The following is an 18246-nucleotide window of genomic DNA, read 5'->3' on the forward strand; positions in this document are numbered from 1 at the left end:
GAGTAGAGATGTGGCTGGATAAACAGTGGAGATCTAGAGCCCCTTCATTCTGCTGACTGGTGGGGACCCGCAGTAATCACACATCTACTGGCTATCTGATCTATGAGCCAGAATGGGGGGGGTGGGTGATAAGTAAGTGCAGCTCCCGCTCTGACAGACCCAGCCTGTCTATGTATTACATGGCTATTCATATAATATCCGGCATGTAATAACATATTCCCTTGCTACTGTTGTAGGGAAAACTTTGGCCAGTAGGCTCCTGGAAACCCATGCTATCAATTATTATGGCCACGATAGGGGATGTCTTCTGGAGATAACCCTGGTTATAGAATTTGAGGGGATTGATTTTTTTCAAAAACAGCGCCACCCTTGGGCCTGAGCCGTGTGTGGTATAGCAGATAATAACTATTTACTATTTGCATGAGCTGCAATACCAGACCCAGCCCATGTACAAGAGTGGCGCTGTTTTTGGAAAAAAAAGCAGACCCTTTATTCTAAAACAAATAACTGAAAAATAACTATATTAATATTATTTAAAAACACTAAGCAGGCCGATACTTACTCATGAAGGCAGCTACACACGCAACCTCCAACAGGACGCAGACAGACCAAAATGCTTACGTATTTTGGCCAAAATATCCACTAATACCTCATGTTTTTCATTGACACTTAGGCTGGGTTCACACGACCTATTTTCAGACGTAATGGAGACGTTTTACGCCTCGAATTACGTCTGAAAAAACGGCTCCAATACGTCGGCAAACATCTGCCCATTAGTTTCAATGGGTTTGCCGATGTGCTGTGCCGACGACCTGTCATTTTACGCGTCGCTGTCAAAAGACGGCTCGTAAAATTACAGCCTCGTCAAAAGAAGTGCAGGACACTTCTTGGGACGTTTTTGGAGCCGTTTTCTCATAGACTCCAATGAAAACAGCTCAAAAAACGGCCGTAAAAAACGCAGCAAAAAAGGCAGCGAAAAACACGAGTTGCTCAAAAAACGTCTGAAAATCATGGGCTCTTTTCCCTTGAAAACAGCTCCGTATTTTGAGACGTTTTTGACTCTACGTGTGAACATACCCTTATTGTCTATCATGGATATTTTTGCAGGACGCAGCTGGGCCTTGTTGTGCTGGGGGGAAAACAGTGTGTCAGTTTATTGTGTGGTGCATTTTGATGGGGCTGGGCTGCCCGCCTGGTCTAATAGTATGGGCGTAACCAATAGGCTTCCAATACGTCGGCAAACATCTGCCCATTAGTTTCAATGGGTTTGCCGATGTGCTGTGCCGACGACCTGTCATTTTACGCGTCGCTGTCAAAAGACGGCTCGTAAAATTACAGCCTCGTCAAAAGAAGTGCAGGACACTTCTTGGGACGTTTTTGGAGCCGTTTTCTCATAGACTCCAATGAAAACAGCTCAAAAAACGGCCGTAAAAAACGCAGCAAAAAAGGCAGCGAAAAACACGAGTTGCTCAAAAAACGTCTGAAAATCATGGGCTCTTTTCCCTTGAAAACAGCTCCGTATTTTGAGACGTTTTTGACTCTACGTGTGAACATACCCTTATTGTCTATCATGGATATTTTTGCAGGACGCAGCTGGGCCTTGTTGTGCTGGGGGGAAAACAGTGTGTCAGTTTATTGTGTGGTGCATTTTGATGGGGCTGGGCTGCCCGCCTGGTCTAATAGTATGGGCGTAACCAATAGGCTGTATGCCAGTATGGTGCACTACATTAACCATGTGAGTGGCGCACTTGTAAAAGCTTTATCTGTGTGCAGTATAAGGGCACTGCCAGACGTGGCGAAATTGCAGTGGAATTCTCCAGCGGACATTTTTTACATTTGTTTCAATACATTTTTAGGCAAATTAGTTCAGACGTTGCGGAAATCTCAGCTGCAGACCATAGGCTGCGGACCATAGGCTGCGGTGCGGAATTTTCCCTCCGCAGCATGCACTGACTGTTGTGGAGAAGAAGCGGAATTTCACTGCGGATTTCAGCCTTTGCAACGCACAAACTGAAATCTGTGGCAAGTCCGCTGTGATAGCCGCAACGTCTTGAATTACCTGTCAAATATGCAAATGTTGGTGCAGATTCGTTGCGCAATTGCCCCAAATCTGCGCCAACATTTGCAGCGGAAAAACTCTGCCACATGTGACCATGCCCTTAAGGCTAAGCAGCCACCCCCCTCATGACCGAGGTGTATTGGTGTCTGTTCATTAGTATATATTGCACCTGGGCTATCTCCCTCTATGTAGCATGTTGGTCTGTCTGCATCCTGTTGGAGGTTGTGTGCGGACCCTTTATTCTAGTTCCGGACACCCCCGTTAATCAAAGCTTACGTTTTTATACATAACATACAAGTTTTTGTCTTTTAAAAAAATAAAAAAAAAATTAATATAGTTTCAAGGTTGTTTCCTGAGTGCGTAGAAATAAAAAAGAGATTTGGAAGCTTCAGAATGTGATATTGTAAATAATAATTAGAACGTTCTACTGTATAATTATATTATTTGCATAATAATTTTTCACACGTGTCTGGATTTATTATGATTCGGCAGATGCAATTTAGGCAAAATACATGTCAATTTAGAAAATACAAATTTTTTTTATGAAGCGGAGAGGAGAACAGATCAAGATTTATATTGTCTTTGACTACCCAACTATTCAATCTTTCTTGATTTTGCATTGTTGTAAAATTAATTATTCCACTAAAATTTGTAATTAATGATATGGGGTGTAAATGCCATCTTTTTCGTATATCTCATACGATTTTTGTTTATAGCATTAAAATCTACTATCTGATTCTATCCTAGAAGTGTTGTACCTACAGGTCCATTTACAGATCCATAGGGACTCCATGTGCTACCTGTGCAATGCAATACAGTTTGAATGACCGTAAATGTTTCAGTTGATTTAGTGTAATACTTTTTCTGTCCAGTAGTTGTCAGTGTTGTGGGATCTGAGCACTTTCTAGACAGGAAAGTAAAGTGTAGTGTGATATTGATGGGCTTTGTTCACATTGTATTTGAGAATTCCATCAGAGGTATATGTCGGAAGTATTTCCAACATATACAGGAGATGTATAAAACGAAAATATAACTATACAAGTTCTGCATTTTTTTTAAATATTATATTTTATGATTAACCTTCAGTTACACTTTAAATAATTCGAACTAACTTTAGATCAATAACTAGATCAAGCTTTGCATAGCAAAAATATCTATCAAATGAACAGTTGTACCATTTATGCCCTGTAGTAGTCACTGTTGCAAAATATGAAGACTTTCTAAACAGCAAAGTAAACTATATAGTACTATTGGAGATTGGAAATATTTATTAAACAAATATTTAGTTAAACAAATGTAATAAAAGCAGGAAATTTTTACATTTTTTTTTTAAATTCCTAAATATTCTCTTATATTATTTTGTTTACTCTCCACTGAATTTCCATTAACGCACAATTTTTTTATAATGTCTTTATTTTCACGTCAATCGGTATGTTCACTGTCAGACAATGAATGGTATTAGAAATATTGCTAATTATACGAGTTAGATTTGGAAATACTGTTCCTACCTTGTTTTAGGGGAGGTTGTCAGCCATTCTTCATGCTTTTCAAATGTTATTAAATAAGCTGCAATTTCCTAAAAGAGATAAAGAAATAGTTACAATCACACATATATAGATATTCATTGTTACAAAAAAAAAAAAATTCAGACACGGTAATATCAGGCGACCCTCATAAACAAGTAATAAAGAACACATGAGGCAACGCAAGTTCAAGGCCCGGCATCGTCTTGTCTCGGCTCATTGAGTTGGATTATGCTGAGTAAGACCTTCTGCCTTTTATTTGGCAGATATTTCTATGTGTTTGTCAGTGATATATATTTTGACAATCTAGTGAGCATTAATGTTTTTCTTATGTGTGCCGTGGCATTCAAGTGCATACCCAATGATCCTGCAAACTGCTTAAACACAGAGCCAAGGCAAGAAAATGCTGAAAATCAAAAATAGTGGTTGATAATTTGGAAAATATATTGGTTTAGGGACATAAAAAAATAGCACGAAATAGCAAGTTGGTGCAGAATTTATTTGAAGTTGAATCGGGATTATATTGTTTAATTGGCTGTATTAATAGGGTTTTTTATTTTATACTTTCTTCTCTAGACCACCATAGTTGTACACTTTGGGCACAGAAAGGATAATAAGCTGATCACATGGTGTCTGACTGCTGTGATCACCAGCGATCGGTGGTAAATCCAGCTGCAAGTGATGAATTTCCCTGCAGTGCCACCACAGGTTAAATAAAGAATTACACAGTGCCTAGTAAAAAGTCAATAGGCTGTTCATGTAATACACAGACGTTGTGGGTCCTCCAGAACGAGGGACACTCTAGCTAACAATTCATAATTCACTAATAGATTATTTAAAAATGGGTTTTCTAAACATGATAGCCCCTTTAATTATCTTTTTAATTTTTTTAACTGTTAGAAAGCAATGTTATAATCCAGTATAAAACACAACAATTAATTTTTCTAGACAGTTACACAAATAAGATCGAACAGGTGAAACCGGATTCTCCCACCACGAAACAAGTCATTTGAAATGACGCCAATAACTTCGCACACATTCCTGTTCTGCTGAGAGTGTAGCAAAGTCATCAAGCTTTGAGAAAGGGAAAAAAATGTGCGGACACCTGAAGGTAAATTAAATATTTATAAACACAACAACATCTTTGCAGATGGAATTACTGATTTATTAATAATTTCCATAAAAAGCCAGTGGGTGACATCCACATAAGTCATATTTTCTGCTTTCAGGCAAGATTCAGCCCATTAATTTCAGATCCGGATTGGGTGCATCTCTGATTTGCTAACAATAAATTGTCAGAGACTGTCGTTCACATTAAAGGGGACTGAACATCCTAAATGCAAAACTTATTTAGAACCTGGTAGGACGTAGTCATCAAGACTCCTGGTATCTCCCGAGATATGGTTAATGGTTAGTAATAAAACAAATCTAGGTTCTGGAAGGATTGGTTGAATAAGTAGGGGACCCCTACCTTTATATATGAGGGATTTCACCTACATGTGTGGTATTTCTACATACAGTATTCCCCATACATAGGGTTGTAGCAATCTGTAGGGTTATTTTCATACAGAAGAGCTCTCCTCTCCTCCATTCTCTCATATCTATCTATCTATCTATCTATCTATCTATCTATCTATCTATCTATCTATCTATCTATCTATCTATCTATCTATCTATCTATCTATCTATCTATCTATCTATCATCTATCTATCTCATATCTATTTATACGAAAATTCATAGTAATCGACAACTAAACCAAGATTACATATTGTAATAAAATAGAAATTGGACTAAGACTCACAGTATCATTTGCAGTTATTCCATTGCAATTACATTATCATACTTATATGTAGCCGAATGCATTAGAATGAAAACGGTGATTTTAGTTCATTGATAATCTGGCTAATAGTCAGTTCCAAATTAAGTTTGGCAGGTCCATGATCATTAAAACCTGAATTAGTTCCTAAGCTCTGATAAAGTTAGGGCTAATAGCTTTCTGGACTACGCAATATCATACAAATGCTACCTGAGACAAAGACGGGATTTGTTTTTCTTAATTGATCCAGCAAATGCACATTTGCATTCCATGTAAATAGCAAAATTATGCAGAATGATTTAGTAAGAGATTTGTACAACTAGCTGGAATTACATTTTAAATGCACTAAAGGGACTTTTAAATTACGTACCCCCCAACACCAGGCAGTGGTACAACACAGGGTGGCCCAGATCTCACAGTGAATAGAAGCTTCTATGAAGCGGAAGACGAGCATGCTCTCTGTCACTCCATTCAATGTCTATGGGACCGATGGCGACAGCCGAGTACATCAGTTGTGCAGTGAGGAGGAACGAGGGGTTCGGAACCCCCATTCTAGTGATTGGTGGGTGTCCCAGCAATGGTGCCCCCCGTGATAAGACATTTATCATCTATCCTGTAAATCGTAAGACAACCCCTTTAGAGGCAGACATTCACATTTAAATTGTATTTTATGTAGCCAATATGCCCAATAACATAAAGTTGTGGCCACATCCTGTGCAGCAGGGATCATTTCTAGGAAGTGTCAGCCATTTAAAGATACAAGTGACAGATGTGATATGTGTGACACTGGATGGCTGAAATGCTCACTCACAACTCTTAATATATATTGATGATATGAGGGACTTGGTCACTTTCTGCTTCAAAGTCAACATACTCCTTAATTCTGCTGTCATCATTCCAATGATCTGATTGGCTGTTCTATTCCCTACTACTTAAACACCCATGATGTGAACCAGAGGCAAAACTACAAGCTACTGGGCCCCAATGCAAACTCTGTAACAGGACTACCCACTTACCATTTATAATACTGGTGTCTTCTTATGCAGTAGGGAGGCCTTTGGGCCACTTCATACACCAGGGCCTGGGGGTAACTGCTACCTCTACCCCTGATGTAGACATTTACTTGATTTGATTGGCTGCAGAGTGTTCTATCCCCACCCAATTCAAAGTAGTTAGATGAAGAATAATTGTAACTTCTACAGATTCTCTAAAAGGGGTTTTGTGGGGACCAAACATTATTATCAGTATAGTTCCTGCAGTATGTGAGTACACTAAATAATATACATTCCGGTCCCGCGTCGCGCTGATTCTAAGATTTTCATAGATTTTTATAGGGCTGCCGGTGAACCGGAAGTCTAGTTGCATAGCCTTCATTGATGATGATACGAGTCTTTATCACATGACCGACCCAGCTGTACTACTGCTACTGCTTGTACATAGAGTACAGCGGGGCCGGTGACATAACGAAGAGTCGTATCATCATCAATGAAGACTGTGCAACTAGTCCCCTGACAGCGCTATAAAAATCTATGAAAATCTCAGTGTGACGGGGCACCGGAATGTGTATTAGCAGTGTACTAACATACTGTAGTGAGTACACTGCTAATAATTTTTGGTTAACACATAGCCCCTTTAAGTCCTCCTTATTTTTAACCTTTTTCTTTTTATTCACATTAGTCCATTTTGGATCTGCTGTCAAGCAAATCCACATTTACTCTAAATACCCATTTTATATATTTTTTGCTCTTGTTTTGAACACCGGCAGTACGCTGACACAACGCAATAAAAAAGATAAACACATTTTTCCTTCTGCACTCAGCTTCTATAGTATAAATTTTAAGGATTATGTAACAGTACAGAAGGCAAGCCCTTGACTAGGAAAAGATGACAATACCATTTTAGATTTCATGAAAATAATGTGTTTGCATAGGAACGGTATCATTTGTAGAATAGCAGAAAAGGCAGCACAAGCCAAAAGCATGCTAAATGCTGAGCACAAAAGGACGATATACCAATAATACATTAGCGGATTATTTACATAAAAAGCAGACAGATAGCAGACTACATCATTCAAAATATAGATGTACATGGTTGCGGTTTGCACAGGTTAAATCAGGTCTTTGTTTGAAAATGTAAACTTCTATCCTATAATAGTCAGTTATGTTCTGGCAGCCATTTTCAGCAGATACGGTGCTATAGTTTGGTCACAGGGTCACAAATGGATCTTAGGAATGAGTTGAACTTGCTGTCTCCTCCCCCTCCCCTCTCTGTAACTCCTCCAGGTATGTTCCACACTGAAGTCAATGTAGAGGTCAATCTAGAGCAGCCGGGAGTAAAAAAACTAGAAAAATCGGGTAAGACTTTTAATTTGAACAAAACCATAATGTTTCTTGGATATCCTGAGTCATAGCCAGGCTTCCCTTTAATGGGGAAAACATTGCATTCGCTGCCCTGGCCCTGTATACTCTGGCTAAGGCATGGTAGCTTGTTGTTGCCCACCTGGCAACCAGCACCAGGGGCACGTGCGACCCTATCCCCCATATGCCCCTGATCCTGAGGAACATCTATATATCTATTTCTGTACATAAAGTTTTATAGCAATAATCATCTGGCAACCGTAGAATCAAATACAAGTCTAAGGCTAGGGCTACTCACACGACTGTCCTGCGACCGAAATTTCCATAAAAAATCATGGAGTCACACAACTTCTGACTGCACCAAAGTTGCTGCTGGCTGCAACTTCAATGTGACGCGACATAGTTGTACAGCTACATCCTAATTGTTTCAATGGGGACACGCACAACTTTTCTGTCATGCGGCAGAGACGCCCGATCAAGTCACAAGAAAGTGGCGCCAAGGTTGCATGTGTGATTGGGAATAATGTGACCAAAATTATCCTACCTGTAAACTATTTTTGTTGACATACTGAGGCTGGAATACTACATTGAAACAAATTTTTGCAGATTCCCTCATCTCTAGTTTTGAAAGAGTTAATATAGACAAAGAAAACCATCCCAGTCCACTAGTAAAATGTATGTGTTAAATAAACATATAGTCTGAGTCCTGCAGGATTTGGGGTATTAGATCCTTTCTAAAGTAGTAAGGACCTAATACTAGAAATCCTACAAACCAGAGCTTTGCAGTTTAGCCTCTACATATGAAAGATTCGCCGGCACTCACAGGCTACATCTCCTATTATTCCACATGAACAATAGAACCTAAGCAGGGATGACGAACATTTATCTCCTGGCTTTCTGAAGGCTTGCAGACACAACTAACATGCTTCAAACTTAGGCAGAACTTGCCCATCAGCCATTAAAGGTGATACAACCTCAGACAATATCTTTACTGAGTTGTGCCGAACACAGGGTAATATACTGTATAAAGTAGAATATATTTATAGATATCCTCCATTGTTAGTGTCCGTTAATTATTTTTCCAATTGCCAATGATTTAAAGGGGTCGTTCATTTTAGACAATCCCTTCATTTATTTTTTTTAAGGCTCCCCCGATGATAAACTGATCACACAGTTCCCAGCTGTTGATATCCCCAGTGTTCCTCTTGTCTGGAAACCTGGAAGCAAGTGTTCAATTCCCCTGCAGCACCACCACAGGGAGAAAAGAGTATTACACATTTCCAAGAGAAATCAATCGGCTATTCGTGTAATGTATGGACAACCCGTTCCTCCAGAACAAATTATGCTCTTTGTAGCTGCTCTCCACTCTGGCTTAGATATAAGGATACTGAATGAGGGATGCCACTATTAACTTAGATTTTGCTGATAGGGTATTGAAAAATGGATTGGATTAACTAGACAAGCCCTTAACCGTTCCAAACACATTCTGCAGGAAGCCACGCCTCTTAATGATATCATAGCCCACTCTTATGATGTCACCCAAAGAGGCCATGACCTCATCTATTGCATTACAACATGATTTCTTCACCTCCCTATAAATCGTATTAGAGTTTAATTTACCAGATGTATATTGAGCCTGTATCTACACCACTATTCCCATAATTGTACTCAAAACCCCCGAAATAGCACAATTTTGCTCGTTTCATAAGAACCATGTAATTTGTTTCTGATATAAAAGCTACTTACATGATGGTACTAATGAAATCATAGATTATCCCTATGGGGGTCACCATTTGTTTCCCAGTAGACTACACACCCAGTAATTGTGTTAAGTAGGGGTTAACACTCCTCAAGAAGATTAAAAAATACTTATGTGTTACTATATATTTTTCCAGAACAGGCACCACAATAAATCCCACTAATTTCAATGGAATTTTATTATGTTTAAAAAAATTCTCAAATTTCATCCGTTGTTGCCTCCTGCCCTTTTATTTTTAAATAAATATATCTTTACTTAAAATGTACAATTCTTCTAACAAAAATATGATGATAATAATAATAATAATAATAATAATATTATTAAAAATTTTAATAATAATCCCTTGATCTATACAAGGCAATTTAAAATGGGAAATAATATTTTTGAATTTTTTTTTTTATATCAAGCAATTTTCAAGGTCGTATATATATATCTTTTCAACTTTTTCTAAAAAATTTGTTTTCTTTTTTTAAATCATGACATTTGGCAAAAATTCTTCACATTTTAAGACATTCTAAACCCTTGGAAATATAAAATTCACTAGACACACTAAATGTATTAATATTATGAAGCATTTGCTGCATTATACATTAGCGTGACATATTTAGTGAAAACATTTTGAAAATTGAAACCCACACCTGATTAAACATAGATAAAGGTCATTTCTACCCTATATTATAAAATATGCGGACAAAATAATGGGTAAAATTGGAGGACAGCAAATGAGGAAACGGCACTAGATATTTCTCTTCTATAAAAGTGAAATGTACATTAACGGGGCAATTTTACAGCATTTGCCAATGAAACGGTGATGACCACATTTCTATGTATAGCAAATAGATTTTGCTTTAGCTAAATGATAACTACTCATGCCAATAATGATTCACAGAATTTCTGTAACGCTTATACACCTTTATATTCATCTCTATTATTCAGATCCAACCGGGATCATCTAAATATATATTGAAATACCAATACGACTACTCTAAAAGCATTTTAAGGGTCCTTCAAGGGGTATTGCAGGATTTCTACAATCTTTATCGTCCTAAAATAAAAAACAATATACTTAGTCCTATATTTTCCTTATCATTTCTCCTCCGTTTCCCCAAATGCAGTCCCCGATTTTCTCTTTGCAATCCAGCATCATAACATGTCGCCCAAATTAATGACACATCATGTGACGGTAGTGGCCAACCACTAACTGCCACAGTCACATGACGTCATCACTAACGGTGAGATACATCATTATAAACAGAGTGTTCAATTTCCCTGCAGCGCCTCCACAGGATAAATTAGCATTACACAGTGTCCATTCAAATCAATAAGTTGTCCATGTAAACAGGACAGGGCAGATACGCCAGAGTGAGAGATACTCTTTGTAGCCCCTCTGCACTCTGGCCAAGAGATAAGTATCCTGAGCAGCGGATCCCCTCCCCCCCTAATAACTCTGAATTCCTTAAAAGACTATATAAAAATGTCTATTTCAGAAACAACCTTTTTACGGGAATAACATGTCCAAGATTGACAAACATGGAGACAGTTGAGTAGGAGAAGAGATCAACGAAATATCTATATGTAGGTTGGGTGACTGGGTGACCAAAGACAGTGCTCTATAGCCTCCAAAATGGCTACCTATGACTTCTTGCTCCCAATTGCAGTAGAAAAAACAGCTCTGGGTTACAAACTTTTTTCTCGAACACGCGCAATGCTGTGTGGACTAAGACAAACCTTCATGAGCAACATGTAGCAGGTTTTATTATTTGGGTTTTAGAACATATAGACTCTTTTCATGTAATAACCACATACCGGTTACAATATCAGAAGTGTTATTATGTTCCTTGCTATAAATGGAATAAATCCTCTCTCCTGCCGTAAAAGTGGCAGTAATAAAAAGTTATGAAGTTTCAAACTTAAGCCCATATTGTTTCATCTCCTCTTATTCTCTTGTTACTGTAATTGCAATAGATTAAGCGTCTCTATGTTTTATAACTCTACAATGCAATGTATATTATACAGACTTTCATTTTGGGGGATCTATTATCATCTTGTTAGTATTGCGGTAAGTCTCGCAGGATTGGAATATGAGATAACACAGCTTTGCTGACCTGAGCCGTTTCATAGTTACATGGGATTTTTGACACATAACATAATTGAACTGTGATCTATCAATGTAGCCAGAGCAATAACTAAAGGGGTCGTTGAAAAAGTAAAGGTAATTTGGAATTAATGAGGGGATGCATTCATTACCTCCAAGTATTAGCCAGATCGGAAAGTGGGCTACAAAGAGACTTTCACTCTGGGGGGACTTGGCACCTCAATGCAAGTGGACAGCCCATTTATTTTTCATGGTAACTGTGTAATGCTTTATTTCCCCTGCGGGGGCGCTGTAGAGGACTTAAACACTTGCTATCAGATTCTTCCACAGATTACAGCAGATTACTGAGAATTTTCTAACAAAAAAGGGAATGAAAAAAAATGGAAAACCCCTTTAATTGAATGAAGAAAATGGACAACAGCCTGGATAATTTTAGGGGAGGATACTCCTTACAAAAGTTTTCTAATTAATTGGAATGTCTCTTATATTTCTTGGAGGACTGGAGCAAGAAGATAGCAGTAGTGTTATTTGCCCTGGTAGTTGATGTTGAGGGGAACACAAAATAAAATGGTGGCACTGGTTCACAACAGAGCACCTTCTCGTCCGGGTGTCGAAGGGCTTGATACTTGTTCATCCTCCCTTTGCCTATCCCTTGTAAGAAAGAATGGTAGTGATGTAGTGTTTTTTTAAGAGGTCAGGTCCTCTGAAGCTTCTCATAACCAAGGTTAAACTCGAAAGACAAGTGGGTCCTGTGGCAGGCCCAGTTTCTGACTTGATAATACAACAGCAGGGTCTATGAGGTCCAGCAGAAGACAACCCTATTTGAAGATGACAGAGGAGCACCACGTGTTAGGGTTTATCACTCTTGAGTTTAATCCACAAATTACTAAGGGGCCGATCTGTGAGGGGTACAAAAAGGCATGTCAACCAAGTTATGTGGCCAGTGTCCTGTTATGCTACCATTCATGACCGGACTACCTCTCCCATGGTAGCATAATCCGTACAGCTATATACAGTATTTATTAAAAGATTTTGCAACAATATGGCTGATGACATGGACCTCCAGTCCAACGGTCTAACTATAGGGAGAGAAAAAGTTGGGGTCTCACCCGGGCCCTTACCCTTGGCGGTACAGCACGGTGGCTCAGTGGTTAGCACTATTGCCTTGCAGCACTGGGGTCCTGGGTTCAAATCCAACCAAGGACAACATCTGCATGGAGTTTGTATGTTCTCCCCGTGTTTGCGTGGGTTTCCTCTGGGTACTCCGGTTTCCTCCCACACCCCAAAAACATACCCATAGGGAATTTAGATTGTGAGCCCCAATGGGGACAGTAAAAAAGTGGACCTCTGTACAGCGCTGCGTAATATGTTTGCGCTATATAAGTAACTGAAATAAATAAATAAATAAATAAATAATAAAAGGTCCTTTGGCCCCCTATGGAAAGACGTGTGAATTTTAGGGGTCCTGTTATAGATTTTGCGGTCTTGTGACATATAAATGAACGTACCCTATTAGCTTATTGCACTATTGGTGCACAGACTCCCCACATTTACGTTTAGATGAGTTGGTTATGAATCATGTCATAGGAAAATGCTGTTAATCATTTCTGTGCTTCTTTGAGAAATCTATTTTTTCCCTTTACTTCTAATCTTCAGAGGTACAATCCTTGTTTACTGTTCCATTCCTCCAAGATAAGAAGCAGAGGTGAAAGGAACTTTGATTTAATCTCATACATGAAAACTGACCAAGATAAGATGCTAGTGAGTGCCGGCTTTTTATATTTAGGAATGACTGACAGTTTAATATGATCGGCAAAAGAAAATACAAATCAGAATAAATAAGAGAAAGAGATGAAGTAAACAGACCTGAATAAACACAGATGCAGCAGAGTTGAGTTTGACATTCAGCACTGACATGTCACAAGGTGTCATTTTTCATTTTACATAGGACTGCAGGTACTGTGTTATCGTAAAGGCTAATTCTTGTGGTGTTCTTGAATTCGTAAGTGTCGTTACTGTGTAGACTCTTTATAGGCTGAGCTGATTGTGTTCCTGCTTTTGGATTCTGGGACAGGAAGTAGCCATCCGGCAGAAACCATTGCCAGCCATATTAACAGGAGCTGTCACTCAGTCCTCTAGAGGATCCACCCACATCCCTCTTCTAGTTCTCCCTGGCAGCCAATCAACTAAATCCCCCTGCTGTATAACCTTTAAGGTTACCGAAATATTTTATTTTTCCCTTTATAAATTAGTTTCCAACGCCCAACAATAACGACCAACCTGCTTTAAATTACAAACTGTAATATACTTACTTACCATTTAAAGGCATCATTCTCTTCCCGCCATTACCATATTCCACCGCCATGTCTTGTTTACATTGGCAGCCTGTTGACATGTCATATATACTGACGTTACTGCTGGGGACAGGAATTGCCCACCGTGGTCACATGTCCATGTATGCCACGCTTTTCACCACCAATATAAACAAGCCATAATGGGGCTCTGCATGAATTCGAAAAGGGTTTTGCTCTTAGGACAATCCCTACTTGTTAAAAGGTTCCCATGAAAATGAGCTCACCAATATTTATTCCTCTACAGCAATCAGCTATAATCTGTGGGGAAACTTGGAAACAGCCATGATTAAGGACGTCTAACACGTCTGAAACGCGTAGGCTCCACGACTGGACTGACATTCCTTCCTGCACATTAGGACTCCATATCTTTGGACCTTTTTAACCATATATTAGTAAACTTGGAACGACATTCCGTTTTAACCTCTACAGCGCTGGATTCAACCCCTTGCTTTTGCCTTGGAAATAATTGTTACATTTCCCTGCAGCGCCACTACAGGGGAAATTAAGCATTACATAGCGCCTATTCATTTCAATGTTTTCTGTGTGTAATGCAGGACAGGACAGGTCCTCCAGAGTGAGAGACACTCTTTATAACCACTCTCTACTAAAGTAGACAACTGTAAGTATTTTATGGTTTGTAATTTTTGCTCATTTGGAGCCGGTTGGAGCTTATTATTGAGACTCTTTTATCTTACAAAGAAATCAGAACACAGGAGCAACGTAGCTGTAAAGAGTTAACAGACAAATTAACTCTGCTACATCTGTAAATAACCGCTCAACACTTCACTTTCAAAGGTTCTTTTGAGTCAACAACAAAAAAAAGAGATGTGGGAGTTTTATTTTCTGAATTCAGGATGTTAATTGAATTTCAGGTAGATATATTACGTTATCTGGAAAAGGAATTTAAAATAGAAGAACTAAAAAAAATAAAATAAAAAAGAAATCAAATACAATGTAAATTGAAACTGTGGGTGTTATTGTGAAAAATGGGCTGGCTGTTTTTCGTTTACCAAGTGACAGATCCTCCGTTGTGTGTTTTTTAGCAGTGGTGGAGGATGCGGGTAACAGATTGCTGTAGTTCAAACTTGTCAGGATGAACGTCTGGGAAGTGTGATAGAAGGAGCTCTTTGAGGGTTCTTATGCAGGAATAACAGTGATGAAGAAGACAGTTATGCATAGAAATATACAGGTAATTCAGCGCTGCATTGACTATGAGAGTGTCTTCGATGTTGGATTTAACACCCATAGCATTCACGAGAATCTGACCTTTACTGTTCAATGAATATTTAAGTTGGAGGAAGCCATATAGTATCCTACATGAAAATGCATGAAAAATAAGTTTCTGTAGAAGATTTTTTTTAAAGGGGAATTACACAGAAAAGGCATTGAAATCTGGAATTTTCAGCTTTTTTGCATTCCACAGATGATAATATATAACCTTACGGATACTGTTAATAGATTGCAAAAAACAAAAACAACATAGAAAAATCAAAATGAGATTTTTGATCATATTTGGTTCTGGAAAAGCTGCGGGACAACATATGTAGCTGTCTTGACGGCTTCCCCAGTCGTTTTCTGCCAGCTTTCCCAGACTCCTAAATTGTCCTTTTTAAACAACCTTATTTTTTAAAATTTGTTTTTTATGATATTTTAGTTTTTATAATTTTTTTATATTTTAAGGATTTGGATTTATTATAGACATTAGTCAGTTTTTCAGGGACAGCATAGAAATCCATGTTGGGAGTTTTCTAATGTAAAAACTACTGGAAATTAGACAGGAACGTCATCAGAGCATGTAATACCGCTGTCAAAAGCCCCAATGTCCTTACTTATCCTCCCATGGATTAGTTATTTCACATAATGTCCCTACATTAATGTGCAAATATGGGGCCCGTTTGGTTCTGATTTCGAGATTCAGTTCGGATCCTCTATAACAGATTCCATATTTCAATAGGGTCGGTCGGGGCCCGGTGGTATCCTTATTTCTATATGTGTTCACATAGTGTTGATAAGTGGTACTGCATTTTTTTTTTTTTAGACATTCACATCGTGGATTAAAAGACATTTTGTCACTAGTGATTCCCATCCTTCCAAAATAGCACTGATTAATATTGTCACCTTGATCATAATAGGAGTACAGGCAATTCTAGAAATTACATATATATGGACAAGTATTACTTATGCTTGGTAGGTTTTGCTAATCATGGGATGAACATTGTTTTCAGACATGAATTACATTAGAATGGCAGTCAGGATTAGCAATCAGTAAAATTAATAGTTTCAATACAGAGACGTTCTTTTCACAAGGACTCGCAGCTTCTAGGGTTGTGCAGAAATTGGAGTATTAGAATATTATGAACACATTGTTCTTGCCTGAACTTAATCCTGCGGCCTTGCTGAATTAAAATGGGGTTGCCAATTTAAAGGAACATTGCACAAAATAAACACAATTTTCCATAACTTTATTTAAAACTTCCCAAGTAATAAGAATTATACTTAGTTTGTCTTGTAATGAAACAGAAAAGTTAAAAAAAAAATTTTTATTATCTTATTATTCATTGAAAGTATAATTTTTTTGAGTAGTGCTTAGAGCTCTTTATACCTTAAGAGGATGTTTTTGATTCTGAAATGGCTGTTTGAGAAGGCCCGGGGGCAAAGCTATAAGGGACGCAGTGGAATAGTCACACCCTGGCCCTGGTGTTCAAGGAGACCCGAAGGTCCGTCTGCCCCATAAGAACTCACTAGTATTATAAATGGCACATGGTAGGTGGGGGGCCTCTTACAGTTTTTGCATTGGAACCCAGGGGTGCCAAGTTACTTCTCTGGGATTTAGATTTTTGCCACTTTCTCTATATTCACTACCTGCAGATTGGCAAATCTTAGGGGGAGGGTATGGGCAGCTGGCCTAGGGTGTTTGGGATCAGGGGTCTTATAGATTTTTTTCCTCTGCCCTTAAGGGGGTTTTCCCATCAGGGACATTTATGACTTATCCACAGGATATGTCCTAAATGTCAGCTATGGATATGTCATAAATGTCCGATAGATTCGGGTCCCACCTCTGGGACCTGCCCCTATCTCTAGAACGGGGCCCCTCAAATCCCGTTCTACCGCTCTGTGTTGTAACTGGCACATTTGATTTCCGACCATGAATTATGAAAGCAGCATAGATTGCTGAGATACGCTGTTTCCGTAAGTCCCATAGAACTAAAAGGTAGTTACAGCGTAGCTCATGGTCGGAAATCACACACTTCAGCCACAACACAGAGCAGTAGAACTGGGTTTAGGGGCCCCCGTTCTAGAGATAGGTGCGGGCCCCAGAGGTGGGACCTGCATCTATCTGACATTTATAACATATCCTGTGGATATTTCATAAATGGCACTGATGGGAAAACCCAGGAGTGTATAACCAAGCCTTGACCTAAGAAAGTAAGATCTTGTACCTAAGAAAGAAGTTAAGTATTTATTATAGGTATTCTTAATCTCAGGTGTCACCCACTGCACCTCTCTGTAGAGTGCCTGCCAAGTAGCGCCCTCTGGAGACATGGCTCTTTTGAACGTTAAAGGAGTTGTCTTGTGTATAAAAAAAAGTTTTCAAATACCCTATTAAGGAAATCTAAAATAGTAGATGGGTGACGCTCATTCTGGACCTCCTTAAATTATCCAGAGGGGAGAATAGATACAAAGAGTGACTCTCTTTCTCTCTGGAGGACCCAACACGTCCATGCATTACATTGATTTCAATGGTCACCATGTAATACTTCATTTCCCCTGTGGTGGCACTGTAGAGAAATTTATCACTTGCTGCCAGGTACAAACTACAGTTGATCGCTGTGTTTTTAGCACCATGTGAGCAGTATATTTTCTTAACAAAAAGAGATTGTCCAAAGTGTAAAACCCCTCTAAATATTTACAATCCACTTTAGACCCAAAAACAGTTTTTAAATTAAACTGTATACTCCATTAAACCTATTTTCCTGAACACCCCTCCCCTTAGTTAATTCTTTCTATTTCTCTTTGTTTCCATCGTTTCCCTTTAAATTGATAATTCCACCCTAGCGCCTAAATCACGGATTTCTAACATACGAGAATAAAGCCTATTAAAACCATTGAGCAAAATGCTTATGATAGCCATAGAGGAAAAAGAGGCAGAGAATGCCAGTTATCTTTTTGCTGCCAATTTCCAACTTCCAAATATTTGGTTTCAATTAGGAATCTAGAAAGGTCGTCAAAAGACAACTCGGATCTTTTCATTGCTTCAAATTAAATGGCGAGCATGTGCTGT

General features: G+C 38.7%; 1 protein-coding gene across 7 annotated transcripts in view; it reads right to left on the reverse strand.

Annotated features, from left to right (window-relative positions):
- Positions 1 to 18246, reverse strand: part of CAMTA1 (calmodulin binding transcription activator 1) — a 1213376-nt gene that overhangs the window by 907891 nt on the left and 287239 nt on the right. For all 7 annotated transcript variants that reach the window (XM_075839423.1, XM_075839422.1, XM_075839421.1 and 4 more), the window contains exon 3: positions 3568 to 3635. In XM_075839423.1, coding sequence (XP_075695538.1) covers positions 3568 to 3635 — 68 coding nt within the window. The remainder of the gene's footprint in view (positions 1 to 3567; positions 3636 to 18246) is intronic.

Source organism: Rhinoderma darwinii, chromosome 10 (genome assembly GCF_050947455.1).
Source record: "Rhinoderma darwinii isolate aRhiDar2 chromosome 10, aRhiDar2.hap1, whole genome shotgun sequence".
NCBI lineage: Eukaryota > Metazoa > Chordata > Amphibia > Anura > Rhinodermatidae > Rhinoderma > Rhinoderma darwinii.